Source organism: Polyodon spathula, chromosome 20 (assembly GCF_017654505.1).
Source record: "Polyodon spathula isolate WHYD16114869_AA chromosome 20, ASM1765450v1, whole genome shotgun sequence".
NCBI classification, from domain to species: Eukaryota; Metazoa; Chordata; class Actinopteri; order Acipenseriformes; family Polyodontidae; genus Polyodon; species Polyodon spathula.
Window position 1 is genome coordinate 28,324,001 of NC_054553.1, and position 18,993 is coordinate 28,342,993.

General features: G+C 40.9%; 1 protein-coding gene across 1 annotated transcript; it reads right to left on the minus strand.

Moving 5' to 3' along the window:
* Window positions 1-7,214: 7,214 nt before the first annotated feature.
* Window positions 7,215-18,258, minus strand: LOC121295301 (nuclear protein localization protein 4 homolog). The gene is made up of 17 exons (XM_041219775.1): window positions 18,103-18,258; window positions 16,714-16,794; window positions 15,490-15,599; window positions 15,023-15,247; window positions 14,742-14,790; window positions 14,394-14,488; window positions 14,082-14,205; window positions 13,557-13,736; window positions 13,144-13,230; window positions 12,480-12,551; window positions 11,780-11,906; window positions 11,388-11,548; window positions 10,642-10,713; window positions 9,611-9,703; window positions 8,999-9,115; window positions 8,098-8,200; window positions 7,215-7,549 (listed from the first exon to the last, which is right to left on the minus strand). Exons 1-17 carry the CDS (start codon window positions 18,115-18,117, stop codon window positions 7,389-7,391), a joined length of 1,872 nt encoding a protein of 623 aa, XP_041075709.1. The 5' UTR covers window positions 18,118-18,258; the 3' UTR covers window positions 7,215-7,388.
* Between the last annotated feature and the right edge of the window lie 735 nt (window positions 18,259-18,993).

Genomic DNA, 18,993 nt, shown 5'->3' on the forward strand with positions numbered 1-18,993 from the left:
ACTAGTTCTCTTTCTGCAGCCCTGGTGTTAAACTAGTGTCACAATTTTTTGTGGGCTTCTTACTGACAGCAGAATTTGTCCTGATAAATAAATAAAATAAAATAAAATAAAATAAATAAAATAAACTGCATCCAGTAGATTTTCTAGTGGTTTTAATTCACTTTGATAAAAAACTGCAGCATAGACTGAGAAGCCCTAATCTAGCATGCCTTTACCATCATAATTATGTAAACTATGCTGCTAATTCTGGCAGTAACATACAGTGCCATACACACACAGTACTTTGCAATTAATAAAGGCAAATGCAATATTTTGTTTTTCTTTAAACAGTGTAACTACAATTAATCTAATTACAATACTAAACTTCTGAATAATGAGATTTGGCTAGTATGGGTAGCTCAATCGTCTTACTTTATGTGGGTAAATTACTGTACAGCAAACCAGTATTACAATAAAACAGCACAAACCTGCAGGATATTGTTATTCAATTTTCTTCTTAATCTGTTTCCAACTGTGTTTCCTTACTCCTCTGTTCTGTTTTCATGTTGCATTGGAGGTAATTATTGAAAGCATTTTAACCAATCAATGGGCTAGCAGCTCTGACGATACAAAATGAGGCGGGATTTAAGTCACCACACGCAGAAAATTTAAGGGGTCGGTTGTAAAAACTCAGAATATTCACCTGTTTCTATTTTCTTGAATATTCCTTCAAGACGCCGCGTTGATGTTTTTTTCACATCTATGTTTATAATTTAATGCGTTTATAGGCGTAATCGAGTCTATTTATGTTTTGTCTGAACGCTGTTAAGAAGAATTACAGTATGTTGTTTGTAGTCGTTTTGTCGAGGATGCCTTACTCTAACACCACCCGAGGTCCGCCCAGTAAATGAACAGTTCAGTTTCGTTTCCTCAGTATGGGAGTTGCAGTGTTTACAGCAGAGCGTTGCTGTAAAATAAAGGAGTGTCTTTAGTGCAAAAGTGCAAAAGTTGCGACAGGTGTAACGTCATTTATATATATATATATATGCTTCGAGTTCTTGAAAGCTTCTGCTTTATTATTGTTTAGTTAGTGCAATAAAAGAGATCACACCTCCTTGTCCTGACTTTGTGTCTGTCATCATTTCTTTACCATCTCATCTATCAACGAACCTGTAGCCTTTAACGTTCTATTTATCTATTTATTTATTGCTCGATTTAAAACAACCCAGCAATGCGTCTTGGGGCACATAATAACAACTTAACAACCCAATTAATTCATATATACATATATATATATTGGGTCTTTTAATATATATATATATATATATATATATATATATATATATATATATATATATATCTTGATTTATATATATTATATATATTAACTGGTAATGGAGCACACGCGTTAAACATTACTGGCTTTTAAACCGTATAGCAACAACATGATGGCTCCTTATAGAGATTAATATTGTTATTATAATGAATTATAATATAACTTTATAGCAAGCAAATTGTGGTCGACAGACCATTTAATATAATACAAATTATAACACGTGTATGTAATGTACAGCAATTGAGAATAATGGAAGGGAACCCAGGCTGGAAAGTATGTTATGTTTTATTAAGAAGGTTAAAAAAAAAAAGTTAAAAAAAAGTTAAAATTACATAGAAAAAGTACATAGACAGAATAAGAGAGACAGGCTTTAACTGTTTGTATCAGGCTGTAGTTTTACTACAGAAGTCTTACACCAAAATATTACACACTGTTATAGAAGAGGGTAACATGAATCTTGATTTTGTTATTTATTTTATTATTGATGTGAAGACCTGGTTTATGCTGCCATCTAGTGACACAATGCAGAGCCATGAAAAACGTGGTCGTTTGGCTTCTGTGCCGAGCATTATGTAAACCTAGGCCATTACATTTTTTTTCCAGCAGTTAAAACATTTGGTTAGGTTAATATCTTGTACTGACAAAGAGGGCAATACATACGCACGAACACGTTAGCACATTCTGATTTCCACATTACATATGTTCTAATCATGACCAGCTAGTAAGGTCACGCTTGATACTGCCTGGTTATATATGTTAATAATTATTTATAATAAGTTTAGGGTGGTCGTTTAAGCTGAGGTAATGAAATGAAAGAATGCAGAATGACTTGGTAGTGTCTTATAATAGTTGCAGTTGAAGCTAATTGTTGTCTGTTTATGTATCACGGAATGTCTTTCTGCCACCCAGGGAAGGTCGGTCCTTTCCAGCTTGTATCCAGAGTTACAATATGACCTCACTCAAAGTCAGGGAAGTCAGCTGTGAGAGTGTAGAAGGATCTGGGAGAGCACCCCTTTCAGGCCTCTGGTGTCTCGACAGGCTTCTTTAGTCTCCGCACCACCACCCTTTTCCTGCTCGTGGGGCCCTGGCGTGGCCCCTCCGCGGCAGGGACGAGTGCCTCGGGGTTGGGCTGCTGGGGGCGCTCCTGCCTGGGGGGCGAGGGGCCCCTCCCTGCCCTCATGTCGTCCACAAAGCCCTCGATCCCGTCAAACTTGGTGGTGAGCTCACCCAGCCGCTCCTTCAGCGCGTTGAACTCCTTGAAGAGGTCGCCCAGGGCCTCTGACAGGGGCTGGATCCTGGGGAAACAGCCAGGGTCAGAGTTGAACACCGTGTCAGGGGAAAAACAACTTTTCAGTGTCAATGTGGCTTACGAGAGTATCCAACACACACACTGTATATATGACTAATTAAAATTGTGCATACAATACACCTGTATATACATATTCTGTATATATAGATGTCACTTACAGCTGTTGGATGCACATTGGTGTCACTAGTAATCTGAAAGGAGGAGGCTATGTGACCCTGCACCCACACACCCAGGCAGGCAGACTCACCTCCCATAGTCTGGCAGCACGGTGTGATGGTCATGAAGGAGCAAGTCTTTCACTTGTGTCATGATGGCAAACTTCCAGTTATCCAGCACTGTGGTAAGATTAGCACAGCCCTTCAGACTCACCTTCTCCGCTGCGGGGAAGCAAGCAACCATTATCCAATTCATAATGAATTATACAAATAATAACAGTAGTAACAGATACTAATCAAGCCCCTACCATCGACTCTGTAGTCCCACTCGAATTGCTGTCTCTTTCGTTTCACCGCGGCACACAGAGTGGCCAGGAGCAGCAATGCCACTGCAGCTCTCATCTTACCACTGCAAACACACACACACACACACACACACACACACAGGGTGGTCAGCAAGGTTAAGAGAAACAGCTTGCAAAGTGTAACAGAAAAAAACAAAAGGCAGTTAAGAATAATGTACTATAATAAAAGCTGTTCCATTATAGTTTTGCAACAGTTTTGGACAGTTTTAAAGTTTTAATTTTGATGCAAGACTTTATTTAACTTAGCTGATTTCCTTGTAAGAACCTAACACACTAACTAGACCTATGTTTAACTGTAACTTTACTGCACAGTAACTAATACCGAACATGTGCAAAAACATAGCCAAATGCAAACACAAGTATGGTAAAGCATTTGAAAGGTTCCTTGAGTTTTGTTTGGGTGTTGTATTGCAGATTTCAAGTGGAATTAAACAGATTTGAAAAGTGCTACGACAAATATTCTAATCTTCGACGGAACTGATTGAAATGTATTCAGTGGCTAATAAAAAGGACCATGTTCGTATTCGTTCATAAAAGATTGTAACAGAAATATATCATGCAAGGGAAACCAATGCATAAATGACATCTGAAATAAATGACATTCAATGACTGTTTCTCTCCTTTTTGTAATCAGTAATTTGACAGGGTGCCAGGGTTATTTTACTCCCCGAGACTTTTATTGTAATATGATAACCTTTTTATCCCCAGCGAATTCAAAATTTAAAAGATTCATATCAATTTTGAAGTTATAATTAAACATCCCTAATTTGATCACACCTGCACTGAAAAACTGTCCACATGGGGTATTCATACAGACAGAAAGCTTCCAGGATATCCTGAACACATCCATCCATCCATTACTGCTTACCTATTGAGAACACAGCGCTGAACTGAATTCCAGTAGCAGATTGGTATTCCCACTGAAGTCTATATTCGTTTAGTTCTGGGACCTCAAACTGAGTGCAAAAGCATCAGCCAGCTCCCTTATATCCACCCCCACACTGAGCTGTGCAGGAGGGTGGGGGGGAGGTATTGTAAGCTGGGCTTGCTCCCAACCCTGCAGCTGTCTCCACCCCCACTCCCCCTTCTCCTACCACTACTAACAGAAACAAACCCAGAGGAAAATTACAAGTTGTCATCCACAAATCAATATGATGTGCTATTCATTCACAATGCTACAGTATAAAAGATTTCCAGCTCTCCTAATTGCATGCCATCTGTATATGTTGTGCTGAATTGTTCCCTGGGACTAAATTAATTTAAGAACTTTTGCATATGTTCCTTAAACTGGGATATCTAACCTAACTGAAAGGGAGGTGGAACGTTCAGCCCACTGACTGTCAGCGGCCCTCGGCCATGGGTCATCACAACAGCAAATTAGTGCTGGACACTTGGCTGTTAGTCTACTAGACACATTGCTCCCGAGATAAAGGGCTCTTGGGGAGTCAATAAATTACCAGCACTTTTTTTTTTTTTTTTTTTTTTTTTTTTAAGGGCTCCACTCCAGCATAACGTTTTTGATATGGCTGTGTGCCTCAGAACCAGCATTCCTTTGCACAGCTGTAATAGCCTGCAGCACATCTGGGATCCACCAGCCACAGCTATTGTTACCCGAGAAGTCCATATTGGAAACACTGGCTCTATGTGTTGCCTTGAGAAACATTGTTAGGATAACAACAGATGAACCAAGAGCTGTTCCTTTTTAAATGAGGGCAAGTTGCTGGAAAAATACTTTGGTATCTGTGAGTACAGCTGCTCCAGAAGAACTTTCCTTTGTTTGGTGTTACTGGTTGCATTTTATGCAGGGGTGATATTCTGGAAAGGGCTTGATGTATTGTGTTGTGCCGTGTTGTTAGAACACTGCCCCAGTGCCGATTCTCAGCTAGTTTGGAACAGAACTGTCCTGGATGCGCTTAGGGAGCAATTAGGCTGGGGGCCCAGGAAGAGGGAAATATTGAGACTACTGTTGTTTGTACAAAGAACATTGGATTATAAAATGGTGTTGGAAGGATTTGTGATAAATACTACTTAAACCCAGAACATGTTCACACAGTCTCCTTGGCTAAAGCACTAGGAGACAGATTGGCGCATGGATAACAAACTCCAAGCAGAGATAAACTAAATGCAGTTGAAACTTTTTTTTTTTTCACTCATTTTCCAAGAACCACATTAAATAAACTAAAATAATTATGCACTGCGTTTTTTTTGTAATTCTAGATATGCCATCAAGATATATATATATATATATATATATATATATATATATATATATATATATATAATAAATCAGATATATAAACTAATGATTTTACCATCAAATATAAAATACAAAAGTGGTCAAAAACATGAACTAAGCCACATATGTGCATGACCATTTTCATAAGGACCTATTTTAATGCCTGAAGCACTGGTGTCTTGTAACAAAAATCTGTCAGCTGAAAAAAAATGATTTGTTCTGTAAATTGACCTTGTTAAATCAAGACAAAATAATTACAAATAACATCTGCTGCAAACATGACATAGTTTAGAGGATTTGTCAGACTTCCTCAACATTCATATCTTTGTTCATAAGACTAACAACACATACAAATCGTTTCTTTGATTTTTATTAGATTTGAACGGCAGGGCTGTAATTAGAATAACCCAACAACATAAGTCTGCAAGCCACAGTAAGAAAGAGACTCAAAGAAACAAGACATACATTTCAAGTATAGCCTGCAATCATCAGGACTTGAAACCTGGTTAGTGAGAACAGCCTCACACACAACTACTGCCTCTTGGTAGCTGCTACTCAAAGCATTTATTGAACACCTCCAAAGGGTGCATTTATTTAAGCACTGACAACCGCGCAAAATGTTACGGTACGAAATCAGCCTCTAGGCACTCCCATTTTCAGTTGGAGAAGTGAAGACACAGCAATCCAAGTATTTTTTATTTTTTTTTAAATGTTAAGAATAGTGCAAACACACTTCACATGCACTGGAGAAAAATAAAAACATTTGTTCCCCCACAGGTAGACCCATAGTCTCAAGTTTATTATCCTGGCTCTTTTGAAGTATTGTAAGGGAAGATCTGCGTGGCATTAAACCTTTTAATTAGTTCAAACGTATATTTAGTGCTTGGTCTCGAACACTGACTGAATGAACGTGCTTGGGTAAAACCAGGAGCCGTCTCTTTTGAAGCAGCACTTAGAATCTATTGATCTTATAAAAAGCAACTTGAACTCATAGCAAAGTTTTTTTTTTTGTTATTATTAGGTTTTAGTTACTTTTTCAGGCTGCCAGTGGTAGCATAGACTGAGTTGACAATCACTTCGTAGATGGGCTTTCACTTTAACAATGCATATTTTGGACGATTCAAGCCAAGCTCTAGGTCATTGCGCAGCTAGAAAGACCAGTAATCCATGCTGGGTGTAATAGATTTAAAAAGAATCTGACAAAGCAGTGTCAATAATAAACAATCCCAGTCCAATAAAACTGGCACAGGGTCACTGAGAAACAGCATTCACAGGTCAGTGATTTTACTGGTGGTGGGACAGTCCAGCCCAGCCCTTGTTATTTATTTTTTGTTGCTGATAAGTTTCTCTTTCTCTCTGGACAGTGCGTTCAAAGGAAATAGTACAAAGTGTATGTTTTTAAAATTCCATAAATAGAACTACTACAAAAAAAAACAAAACAAAACAATCTAGTTGCATTTAAATAAGAGCATCGTTCTTTTAAGTATATTTACACCAAGAATGTCAGGGTTGCTTTTGACTTTGAGGAGGCAGAGACAGCTGAGGGAAGCTTGCATCAGCGGAATGAGTTTGTTTGATCTCTGGTTTTACAGCTGCCATCCTGCAGCACAGGAGCGATCAGTCTGGGCTCCAGAGACAAGCTCTACCACGGGAGAAAGTGCTTCACTGAATTTCAGAGAAGCAATTCTTTGCCAAGCGCTTTCCAATCTGCCTGCCTTAAGCGGATCCTCACAAACTGACATTTGGATATTTTTTAGTGGAGCCTCTTGCTGCTCAGTGGTAAAACTGCACAGTGACATAATTAAGAAAAGAGAATGGCTAACAGGTGTGTGTGTTTTGTTTAGTTTTTTTATTCCCAAGACAGCCTCTGAGATCGGGCAGGGGGAGTCAAAGAAAAAGACACAGAGGAGACACTAGTTCCTGTAACTGGTCCCAGTGCCAAGTCCAATGATGTTGGTTCTGGTCTCTTCACCCCCCTTCCCCTTTCCTCTCTGTGGGGGTGGCAGGTTTAGCTGTGGGGCAGACTGCACATCTCACATTGCTCTGTACCGGGCTGGTTCATGAAGGTGCAGTGGAGGCAGGACCACATCGAAGAGGAGGAGGCGGGGATAGGGGGCCCTCCCATGGCACCGTATTCAGGTAACCCTGACGACTGCCCACCAACTGTGCCTGCAATGCAAGAGACAGACAAGACGGTGGTCAGACACACAGCAGTTACTCTTTTTCACAAACCACAGTCTGAATGTCCAGAACACGGCATGAAACAGTATTTCACCATGACCTACATCCACAATATGTGGAATATATCAAAATCAGATGAGTGGTTTAATAGATATAGCCTCCAATAGCTCAATTGTATTGTGGTAGAGAACTATCAAATACCTGTCTTAACCTTCCATTTAGCCCTCGGCCCACAGAATTCACAATTTTATCAGTTAGCGGGATGTTTTACAGAACAGAATGGGCATACTCAAATGGAACGACAGCTTGAGAACACATCACACTGCAGTGTGGAAATCTATTAAGAGAACAGTCACCATGACCTCATCGTTGGGAACTGAATTGGCCAGGGCAGTGTTTAAAATCTGCGGCAGTAAAAAAGCATCCTTGTTTTCCAGCTGCAAATCCTCCCGATTTGATTATAAAATCACATCTCTAAATTCTTCTCTCTCTCCATACAGAAGTGAAGTGGTAAACATGAGTTCCCTGGTACTCACTGCACAGCTGCTCGATTGTTGCCCACTGTTCTGATTTCCTCCAGGTCTGTGCTAGTTCCTCATTGGAGGTCTTCACCGCATCTAGCAGGAGGCCGATACTGTCCTGAGCGCAAACAGCCAAAGTGTGCGTTAGACAGACAGTCGCTTGGAGGGGTAAATAAGGATGTTTAAAAGGTGCAGGAAAATTGACAATTAAGGAAATTTATGTTCATTTTTAAGGTGCAGGGTAACAGCGCTGGAAAGCGGAGAATTAGGCATTTTAGTTCAAGTTAATGAACTGCTGGATCGTTTTAGTGCTCATTACGCAACACCCACCTAAGAACTAACCAAAGTAAGAGAGGCTTCTCAAGAGCCTTGTTCTCCAGACAGACACTGACAGCCTGGCATATCTGCACATGCTCCATGCTGTGCTTTGCTCTCCAACTTATTTAAACCAGTCATACACGCAGAGAGTTGGCTGGTTAGCACTGACGTTTAATCAGTTCCAGAGCCTAGGAGCCGGACAGATCTCACAAACCCAATCCCGACTATGTTTACACACTTTGCACATTGCAAACTCTTTCAGGTTTATGCAAAGGCTAAGGCTGGTTTTCCTGGCTTGATTCCTCAATCAAAGTCTTTGGGGACACAAAAAAAACATCTGCGTAGATGATGAATTGGGTTATGCTCTAGAGAGGGAGCCGAGGGGGAGAATTTAGGAAATCAAATCGTATTGCTTGTTGAGGAAAATGTTCAAAAGCAGTCAATTACTAGAATTTGTTTGCACAATGCCAACACTTTTACAAGGGAATTGAAGAGGGTAGCCACTACTAGTGTGAGTTATTACAGTGTCAAAGCTGGTGCTGTAGAGTCAGCCTATGAGCACAATGCATCACTAAAGCTGCAGGTTGTCTATACTCACTCCGAGTGGCATGACCTCGTTGGTTACCAGGAAGAGGAGGAGGTGGAAATCAGACACAATGTTGAGGAACACAGTAGATGTGTTCTGGGAGAGATACGTGGCGAGGCTGTGGAAATCCTGGGAGAGGGGGGGGGAAAAAAAAAAAAAAAAAAAAAAAAAAGCGAACTGAAAAAATATCGTTAAAAAATGTATCTAACAAAATATATACATCTGTGTCTGAGTCTACCCTTTTAAGCAAGAAAAAGCACAAAACTCACAAGGGAACAAAGCCATGGTACTTATGTCCTCATGACTCACATATTCTGTGCATCACATCCATCTGGAGTTAATTTAGTTGTTTTCCTATTTTGTTTCCTTTATTATTTGCAGGCTTTTCTGTGTTTGGATTACAGTAAAACACCATTTGTAGATGGGTGGAGCCATTGAGTGTGGAAATATTCAAAAACAGCTCTGCAGTGAAAATACTAGCATGCATAATAATTTCCACTGCAATGACAACATCTAATGTGTGACAAAACAGAACATGTATGTATGTATACATGCACAGTAGCAAACCCATCACTAGCAATCACCCAGTTTATTTTGGCTGCTTTAGTTTGCAAGATTCCTTACCTGTGTCTCTCCCAGGACGTCTCGATTCTCGATGGAGAAGCGGTGCATGGACGTGAATGTGTAAACTGGCTCCTTCGGGAAAGTGGTGGTTATCTGTGGGACATTGAGATGATAATAAGCACTGATTTGTTTTTGGTCACAACACATGTAAGGTCTAGGGTACAGGATACAGTGTATCTCAGTTGAGGAACACAAAAACAACTGACTTAAATCAATTCTGTTTTACAGCACATCCCTACTTTAGAGAAAGGCAGCTATAAATATTAAACATATTCTTGAATTCTGCACCAGGAGGGAAGTTACAAGTAGCAGAGTTCAAAAGACAAAAAAGTTTAAGCAAACATATCTGGAATCACAGCCTGTGTAAAAGAGGGATTGCATATCAAATTAAATGGTCCCGATCTGGAATGAGAGGCTTCTTAAATTACCCCTTACTTTGGTTGGTCGGTCTTGTTCCCAATTTTATTGATTTGAAACAGCGCCCTGGTTTTGGGGTTTGATGCCAAGTTGGCAGGCAGTTAATCCCGGCTGCCAATCCCTACAGGGAGTCTTGGGTGATGGCTGGAAGTATATGCGTACATGTCAGCTTGCAGCCAAGGGGCACCAGCATCCCTCAGCCCCCTCTTTCATACAGGCACAAGTGAGAGAGAGTGGTGTGGTGTAGAGAAAGTAGTTGCTGGAACAGCTCAAAGTGGAAAAATCCCAACCAGATCTCAGACAAATTAAAACGCAGTTGCTGAAATAAATCAGAATAGTTGCAGCTCTCTTCTGCCTCAGCTTGGCACAGTGAAGGGATCCGATTGTCAAAATTCTCCACCTGAAGGCATCATTTTTTCAAAGGCACACTTAAGTTGCGCCTGCAGAACCTCAGATGACCCAAGAGAACCAAACTGCTTTCACATATACATTGAACCGACAGGCTTTGAAACCTCCTATACCATACCCAAGGTGGGAGATTCCTCACTCTTACACGATACATGAGGAGTGCTTTATCACTCCATATCAAAATCAACACCCATGTGGATACTCACATCTATGATCAGGTATTCCACAGGCAGTGGCCGTGCTAAATAGGTGATGTCATTACCGAATTTGTCTTTGTCCTGTTGAAAGAAGATGGTGTTAATCGTGCTATCAAAAGCAACGGTTAAAATAGGGGTAACAGTGCTGGCCCACCCATACTGCACAGTCGTAGTGACACCTACTCAGAAACCCAAACAATATTTACGAGTTGAAAAATTTCAGCACAATTTTTGTGGTTACAAAAACAGCTGCGTTCCAAGTGTATGGTTTATTTCTATTACACGGCTTCTGTCCAATTGAGTTCCTACTAAAACAATGTGCACAATATAACCCACTGTTAACTGTTCCTGCTAATGCACCAAGTCAAAAGCACTTTACTGCCAGCAAAATACTCAGTTATCATTTATATTGTTTACTACAAAGAAAACACAAATGTCATTGTGTTGAGAAACATAACACTTTGACTGTGCTAACATGCACTTTGTGTAGTTATTTATTTATTTATTCCTTTAATTTTAAAAAGAAAAACGTTACAATGTCCTTGTTACAATGCCACCCTGGCTGGACCTGGACTGGTAGCAGAGTGTTATTACATGAACCACGTCACTTAGGCACCAAATGCATTAGTGTTTCATCTAGACTAAAAAACAGCAGAATGCAGCATTTTCACAGGTACGCCTCCTGTCTCAAAACTTGGGTGTTGCAAACAGCGCTTGTATATTCCTAGCATACAGCAGGCTCCCCTAGCTCGTACCTTGTAGAAGACGTCCGGTACGTACTGCTCAGTGCTGGACTCCTTGGCATAGCCGAGCTCGGGCACGTCACGGCAGGGCAGTAAACACTCATCCCGCACCAGCGCCATGCACTGATTTGACACCTGGTACCCCTCGAAGTGCACTTGATTATCAGGACCCCCTGCAGGCAAAACGGGGGCGTTACAAACACATTTTATCAGCTGGGTGTCTAAATAGCTACTGGCACTAAATATAAAATGGACATAATCTAGGTAAAATAATAATAAACCTACCATTCTACAAAACTGCTCTGAGAAAGAAAATGGGAATAGAAAAACAGTCACATGGAAGACAGACAGGAAGAACAAAAGCTACACTCTAACAATGAACTCTTCTCTCTTTCTGATTGTACCTGTTGCCACCACAGTGACGAACTTCGATCCAAAGTCTCCGTCGGGAGAGAGCCGGCAGGTGTTGGGGTGTTTGTTCTGGAAATCGCCAGCTGTGATGCATTCCTCTGCACTCAAGAAATAGGAGTCCTGGGGGGAGGGAGTCAGGCATGAACACCGCTTCACTTCAGAAGCCCTATCCCATTCCCCAAAGCGTTTCCAAACCGGGGGAAGCAATAGCACAGCTGAAATGTATAAAATCAGCACCTTCACAGCACACACTACGGTACCCTACTGCAGACTGCAGCTCTGGAGTAAGGAGGTTTTAGTGAATTCGTTTTATTTTTATCATGTCAAAAACTATTATGCAGAACTAACCTATCACATTAAGATACAACTGAGTCGTAAAACTTCTGACCAATGGAGTCACGTTCTGGCTTTCTTTCTTCATTGGTGTCGTATGTAGCAAAACGTCTACTTGGCTACGAACAGAAGTTTCTTTAAGCTTTCAGTTCAGAAACTGGATGCCAGATGAGTGCTTTGCACACCGCAGTTAGGTAGACGTTTCCATTAGGTTAGTGCTGTTTCAATGTAGTTAAGATTATATAAACGCTAAAAAACAGAAGGGCTTCTAAATTGTTCGTATTGCATGAGCAATAGCTGAAGCCGAGTCTGAAAATCAGTAAACAGTACACAGTTCCTGAAGGACTTGTTGAATCTCACCTTGTTTCTGCTGTACCGGACAGTACCTATCCTGGTGTCTTCAGAGAGCAGATCTGTAAATATCCAGCCCACCTAAGATATAGAACAGAAAAAAGTAACCTGTGACAGAAAGGCAATGATTCACCGGCAACCTTCCCAGGAAAACTGGGATGAATTTCCCTCTCAGGATACATGTAACGTTATTATCACAAAATCACAAAGTACTCTCATCTTTTTAAATACAGAAACCTAAAACAAAAGGCCCTCTTGCATTTTATTAAATTTGATGTATTTTATTTTCCTTATTAAATGGTAGAGTTTCACCCTAAATGTTTTTGTTCATTGCAGTGGTTTCTTGACCCAATCTAAAAGTTCACCAATGAGTAACCCTTTCACTCTTTGATGGGCCAACTCACGTTAACCCCCACCTTGAAGCAATCAACATGCCACATAGAAGCTGTCTGACCTTTTTAAACCAGCAGCACAACGCTCTGTCAGTCTGACATAATGACATTCCTAGAAATGTTAGTTGTGATTAATTCCAAATGGCATTCCACATTTTTGGTGGTGATGGTGCATGCCTGGAAATACCAGGTGCTGTAATGCAGAGGTCAGGTCACACAGTTACCTAGATATATTAAATTCATTATTTTTACTGCAGCTGCGCATGGACAGGAGGTGTTACCTTCCGGAGGCCCAGTTTAGCTGCAATTTCCTCCACAGCTCCGGCTTTGGGATCGTCCACCAGTTCCAAGCTGTTCTGGGTCGCGATCTGTAAAGAAAAAGAAGGGGATCATTTAGGGGGAGAGTTTCCCCAATACCACAAGTCTGTGCCTTTAACTTCAATATGTAAGTGCAACCATTTGAAATGAATCACTCTTGCATGGAGTGTTAGGTACGCTGCAAATTTTCTAAGACAATAAACAGGGAGCACAGCTATACTGGATGACTAAGCAACAGCTGATGCTGTAATCAGTGTCTTAAAAAGAGTTGACGATACACTGCCACCTTGTGGCAGAGATATTACATGCAATGCTCCTTGTAAATTTGCTAGCGGTCAAACCATTCCCCTCCCACTGCAGGAGCTCAGATGCTTACCTGAGGAGGCTCATAGATGGCTGCCACTTCAGCTCTGATGCCCAGAGGGATGTCCTTGTGCTCTGTGTAGCGTCCATACAGGTAGCCCATCCGCTGGTTCCCAGTCTTCCTCCAGAAGTCAAGGAAGCGGTCAGCGATCGTGTGATTCTCAAACATGATATTATCCACATGTCTGTATTTCTGAATGAGGGGCAGACGAACAACAGGAACCTTAGTGGCACTGAAGATTGCTTTAAAACTCTGTCTTGTGAGAATCTAGCTTGTCCACACTGATATTTGTCTCATTAGACACAACCTGGCTGAAGTTCCATACATCGCGAGATGCCTCAGTAAAATAAGAGATTTTGAAAAGACTTGCCGGCTTTAAAATCTAATCATGTCCAGTACACACAAGACCCTTTATTTCAAATGACATACTAATAAGTAACTAATAAGTGATCCAACAGTGGACAGAAGTAACAGTGGTTTGACGCAATTAACAATGTAGAATGTCCAGTCTGAGTTTTTGTGACAGCCATCCCCTACCTGTCTGTTGAGGGTGATTGCGCTGGGCTGACACTTGGTGCATATCCCCTCTGGCCAAGGTGGGTGTCCCTCACAGCCCGATTTAATCTTACAGCTAATGTTCTCCAGGGCCGCAAACTTCCCCCTTCGAAGGACAGAAATAGAAGGAAAGAAGTTACAGAACTGTACCTCCATTTTATAGATGTGTGCAAAAACAGTGCATGTGAACTCAACCATGTGATGAAAGCAACATTATACCCAGACTTTCCTGGTACCTTCCATTTAGGGACACCATGCAACTGCACAAGTGCTGCTAGAGGGAGGAAGACTCACTTGTCAGCGCCTCCTGTCAGTTTGCGGATGTACGCATGGAATGACATGTGTTTCACCGGTGGGTCCAGGTGATTCAGGTAATCCTCATCGAAAGGCTGTCAAAAAAACCCAAAAAACCCCAAAAACATATGCTGTCTGTAAACTCACACACATCACGCACGCAAAACCTGACATGAAAATAAGACCTGAACCATTCTATGTTTTATCACCAGCATTATCATTGCGACAGATTGTTTCACTATACGCAGTGGTTAACTAATTTCACTGAAATTGATCAAAATAAATACTTTTGTTGATTTTCTCCTGGACCAAAAGGTTCACATCTTTTTCCCCCACATATATTCTTACCTCTAAAGGTACACAGTGTACGCATTTCCCCATTGATCCGTGTCGGCACCTTGATAAGAGGGGGAAGAATTACACATATAAAATTACAGGAACACTTAACTATTATATAGATTAATCTTAGTGTGTTTTAAAGTTTATATGCAATAAGTGGTGAATTTTTATTCAAGAGAGATTAAAATTACAAATGAGGAGAGAGAGAGAGAGAGAGAGAGAGAGAGAGAGAGAGAGAGAGAGAGAGAGAGAGAGAGAGCAGAGCTCATAAAAGATATTTAAGTGCTTACAGTTGTGGATCTTGGTTTCTGTAAATCTTCCCATCTTGTTTGGCCAGATACTGGTCAATCTCATCCTCTGTGATTTGCGTTGTTGTCTGAGGTCGTGATAATGAAGACTGGGCTCGTGACAGCGATGACGATGTCGATGATGTTGAAGGTGGCGCTGCTACATCCATGATCTCACCTGAGGGTCCAGGGGCAGCCGAGGGGAACAGATACAGCATGTCTCCATGTCTGCATGAGATAAGAGGTTACAACAAAGCCATGAGGGCAGGAATACACTGAGATTCTGTGAGTTAAAGAAAGAACCAACAGCATAGTGTTATCATATATATATATATATATATATATATATATATATATATATATATATATATATATATATATATATATATATATATATATATACACACACACACACACACACACACACATATAAAACACCAAACTGAGTATAGGTGGGTGGCTCTGCTCACTTGATCTTGAGAAGACTAAGTGATTTGCTCTGCGGCGTAATCTCTCCAGTCTTGTTTCTGTTCTGGTAAATGGAGAAGCCGTTGGTGCTAAACCCAAACTCCTTAGCGACCTGGAGAGGAGAAGAGGACCAAGATCAGGTTACAACAACAAACTCGAACACATTATTTACTATACAGCCGTTAGCATGTAAAAGTCAGTAAATGATTTACAATAAATGAGTGTTTTTAACATTATAAAGTATGTAAAAGCAGAGCACTGGTTTATTCTCAGAAACAACAGTTCTGGCAGGGAGGTTTGTGGCAGCATGCCATTACAGAATAGCTGCAATGCACACAGATCCCACATTCATATTGTTAATGTTCCTTTCGGGTTCGGCTCACTCCATTTTCCTTTGTAACTGTTGTATCCTAACTTCTTTAGACAGCTGTTTTATTAGGGATTACATATCCAATTGTTTTGGGTTCCAACTGCACACAACTAATAAAAATCAGTCCATCAGTATGTAGTTATATCTAAAGTATATTGGCAACAATGTCTTTACAACTATCAACACTTACTGAGAAACAGATGGAGCAGAGACCAATTACTAAGACTCAAGAGATGAATTTCCTCCATTGGCTTGTGTCGGACATTAATCAAGACTAGGGCAGATAACACACTTGCTGTTATTTATAAAAACTGGCCAGAGTCTAAAGGTTGGAACTTCATTCAAGAGACAGGACAATACCTTTTTTTTTTGCAATGCATGGTCTGAAAGCATGTGGGGACAATGATCCTGCTTGGATGCTGAGTGACTACAATTCTTTCTTATTGCAAGATTAGTGACTCACCTACACCCACGCAACCCCCTCCTCCTCCTCCCCCCAACCAAACCATCTGATCAGCAGCATTGATCTCCTTGCCTGCAAACTATGCTGTGCGGCCCAGCCTTGGCAGTGCAGTCTTTCCCTGCTGAGCAATTTGCAAGACCTGAATGAATTGTTTACAGAAAGCACAGTCTAGGAATACTTGTGTACCACTGCACTGGAGAGTTTCTTAATAGAGTCTGCTGGTATGGATGCTTAGAAGATGTACTGGAGAATATCTATACAACATTTGCCAAGATAAATACCTGCAATACAGCACTTTTCAGCAGTATGTTGAGCTGGCCTGTCATGTCTTTTAGACACATGCAAACATAGCTTAAGTTTTCATTTCTGCGCCCTCCTTTTTTTTTAAATTACCTTTTTTAAAAACGCAGCAGCTGTGTCCCGCTTGGTTGCTGAAACTTTTATCATCCCATCTGGGGACTGGACCCGTATAGTCTGAGAAAAGAAAATGAGAATGATGAAAAAAGATTGAGGCAGTATGAACTACCCTTGCAAAGCCAACTGTTTACCGTGCATTACAGAACACGTAATAACCCGGCATTACCACACATGGTTAATGGGGTATTCTGCATCAAATGACTTGTAACAGAGATGCATTTAATAAAACTTGTTACCTGGCAGGCAGTGACCACCTAGATACAACATAAGGGCAGTACTAAGTAGTACCGGCATCAGATTTCTTTTTTTTCTCCCTTTTTTGGGTGTTCTAGGTTCTAGGCAAATGTCCCAGTCTTCAGCTGACTGTCAGCTTTTAGTTGTTGCCACTGTGCCACTTTTAGTCTAGGTGCCAACAACCAGATTGGATTGTACTGCACTGCAGATTTGAATCACAACAGACCATGCTTTAGTGCCAATGAATAAATCCTACAGGTGGGCTGGAGGGATATGAGATATTACAGTGATCAGGTCTCTCCACTAGACTGGACCACACATTGACTTTGAAACTAGCAGGTTTATGTCATGTGACTAGACGAAAATGAAATGCTTTTGTCTGTTGCTTCGGCTCTCTACGTCACCGAATCGCCTACTCTAATCTAGTCGAGCCCTGCAGTATATTCTGTCAGGGTTTTATTTTAGAAGATATGTTTTGTAGTAATCAAAAATACCCTGTATGAACTAGGTCCATGCCATAAACAAAGCTGTCAAAAGTAATCCCACTGCAGTTTTCTTGGACTCAAAACAACAATACAATAAGGTATTACTCTTGTTAAATGTATTAAAGTTATCAATTATCACAATGAAAGAAAATGTATGTTATTGTTACTTTAATCGCAGAAATGTAATGGTGTGTTGATTCTCTCTTTTTACCGTTACGGCAAAAGGCGGTTACACGTTACACTGTACCGGGAAGTTAAAGTTCAGTAAAATAAAAGGCAACAGGGTAGGGTAGGGTAGGGTAGGGTAGGGGGACTAAAAAAATAAAACAAATCATATGTACGAGAAAGATGTTACATTAAAACACACACACAAAACCTCTTATTAATACGCGTTACAAAAACAGGTTAAAATATGTTTGACAAGTGCAAAGTCTAAACAAACACAAACAGATCACTGATCCTCCCCGGACCTCACAGCCCCAGTTCACGGTTTCGGGGATGTTTTCTCGGTTTCATCCAGTCTCTCTGACTGCCAGAGGCCCGGACTAGTTATTTCTATTAATTCTGCTGCCTCATCACTCCGGACAGCCCCTCCAACACACTAAACCAGCCGTCCAAGCCTGTCAAACTGTACCCTGGTACTTACAATGCTCTCTGCCATCCTGCCCGGAGCCGGCCTGCCTGCCGCCGTGTTTCTCGTTTGAATTATTTTGTCGTCTGTTTTGTGATTACCGGAGTCACTGAAACTCCATTCTGTAGCTCGGTAAGCGGGTGTCACACTCTAACCGCTCCGCCCAGACCCCCCTCCGTCACCAGACGCAACACGGGCAGCAAGCGGTCGGTTCCCGTCACTACCTTGGTTCCGCCTTATTGGCGACGGTTTTTGCTAGCAAAGCCGAGAAGAACGTGAACAGCACTGTAACTGTCTAGTGTTGGTGTTTAAACACTACAAATTTCCCGATGCAAAGTGTTTTATGGTATATTATTTGATTGATGCAGTCTACATAGATTTCTAACATTTTCTGAGGTAGTGTGATTATAATTGTTTATGCTGGAGCATTTTAAAACACATAATAACATAAGATCATAAGACAGTTTACAAACGAGAGGAGGCCATTCGGCCCATCTTGCTCTTTTGGTTGTTAGTAGCTTATTGATCCCAGAATCTCATCATCACGCACACACAAACAAACATGCACAATAAGACCATTTACTCTCTTCATCGTGACTCTCACACGATTCTGACATTGTGGGGTGTGTTCAGTTAAGAACATACAATTCAAGCTTTTGGCAGATCTGCTAATAAATAATGTGCTGCACCTGTATTTATGTTTATTGAATGTATCTTATTTATTACATAAGTAAAGTTATACAGCAGGGGAACGTGTCACTTGCAGTTCTAAATGGTTTCATTTGCTTTATGCTTTATAAAGTTATATGATGTTACCTGTTAACCCAGGAGTGGAATGTCACTCCAGGACTGTAATTGGACACCCCTGTTACACATTATTAGAATAAGAAGTGTGATGTGCTACCA

What these genes read in the sequence shown, in the direction of transcription:
- LOC121295301 (XM_041219775.1), bottom strand. An exon ending in TACACTGTGTACCTTTAGAG is followed by an intron (nt 14,489 to 14,741) that starts GTAAGAATATAT and finishes TTTTTTTGACAG; the next exon opens with CCTTTCGATGAGGATTACCT. An exon ending in TACCGGACGTCTTCTACAAG is followed by an intron (nt 10,714 to 11,387) that starts GTACGAGCTAGG and finishes TTCTTTCAACAG; the next exon opens with GACAAAGACAAATTCGGTAA.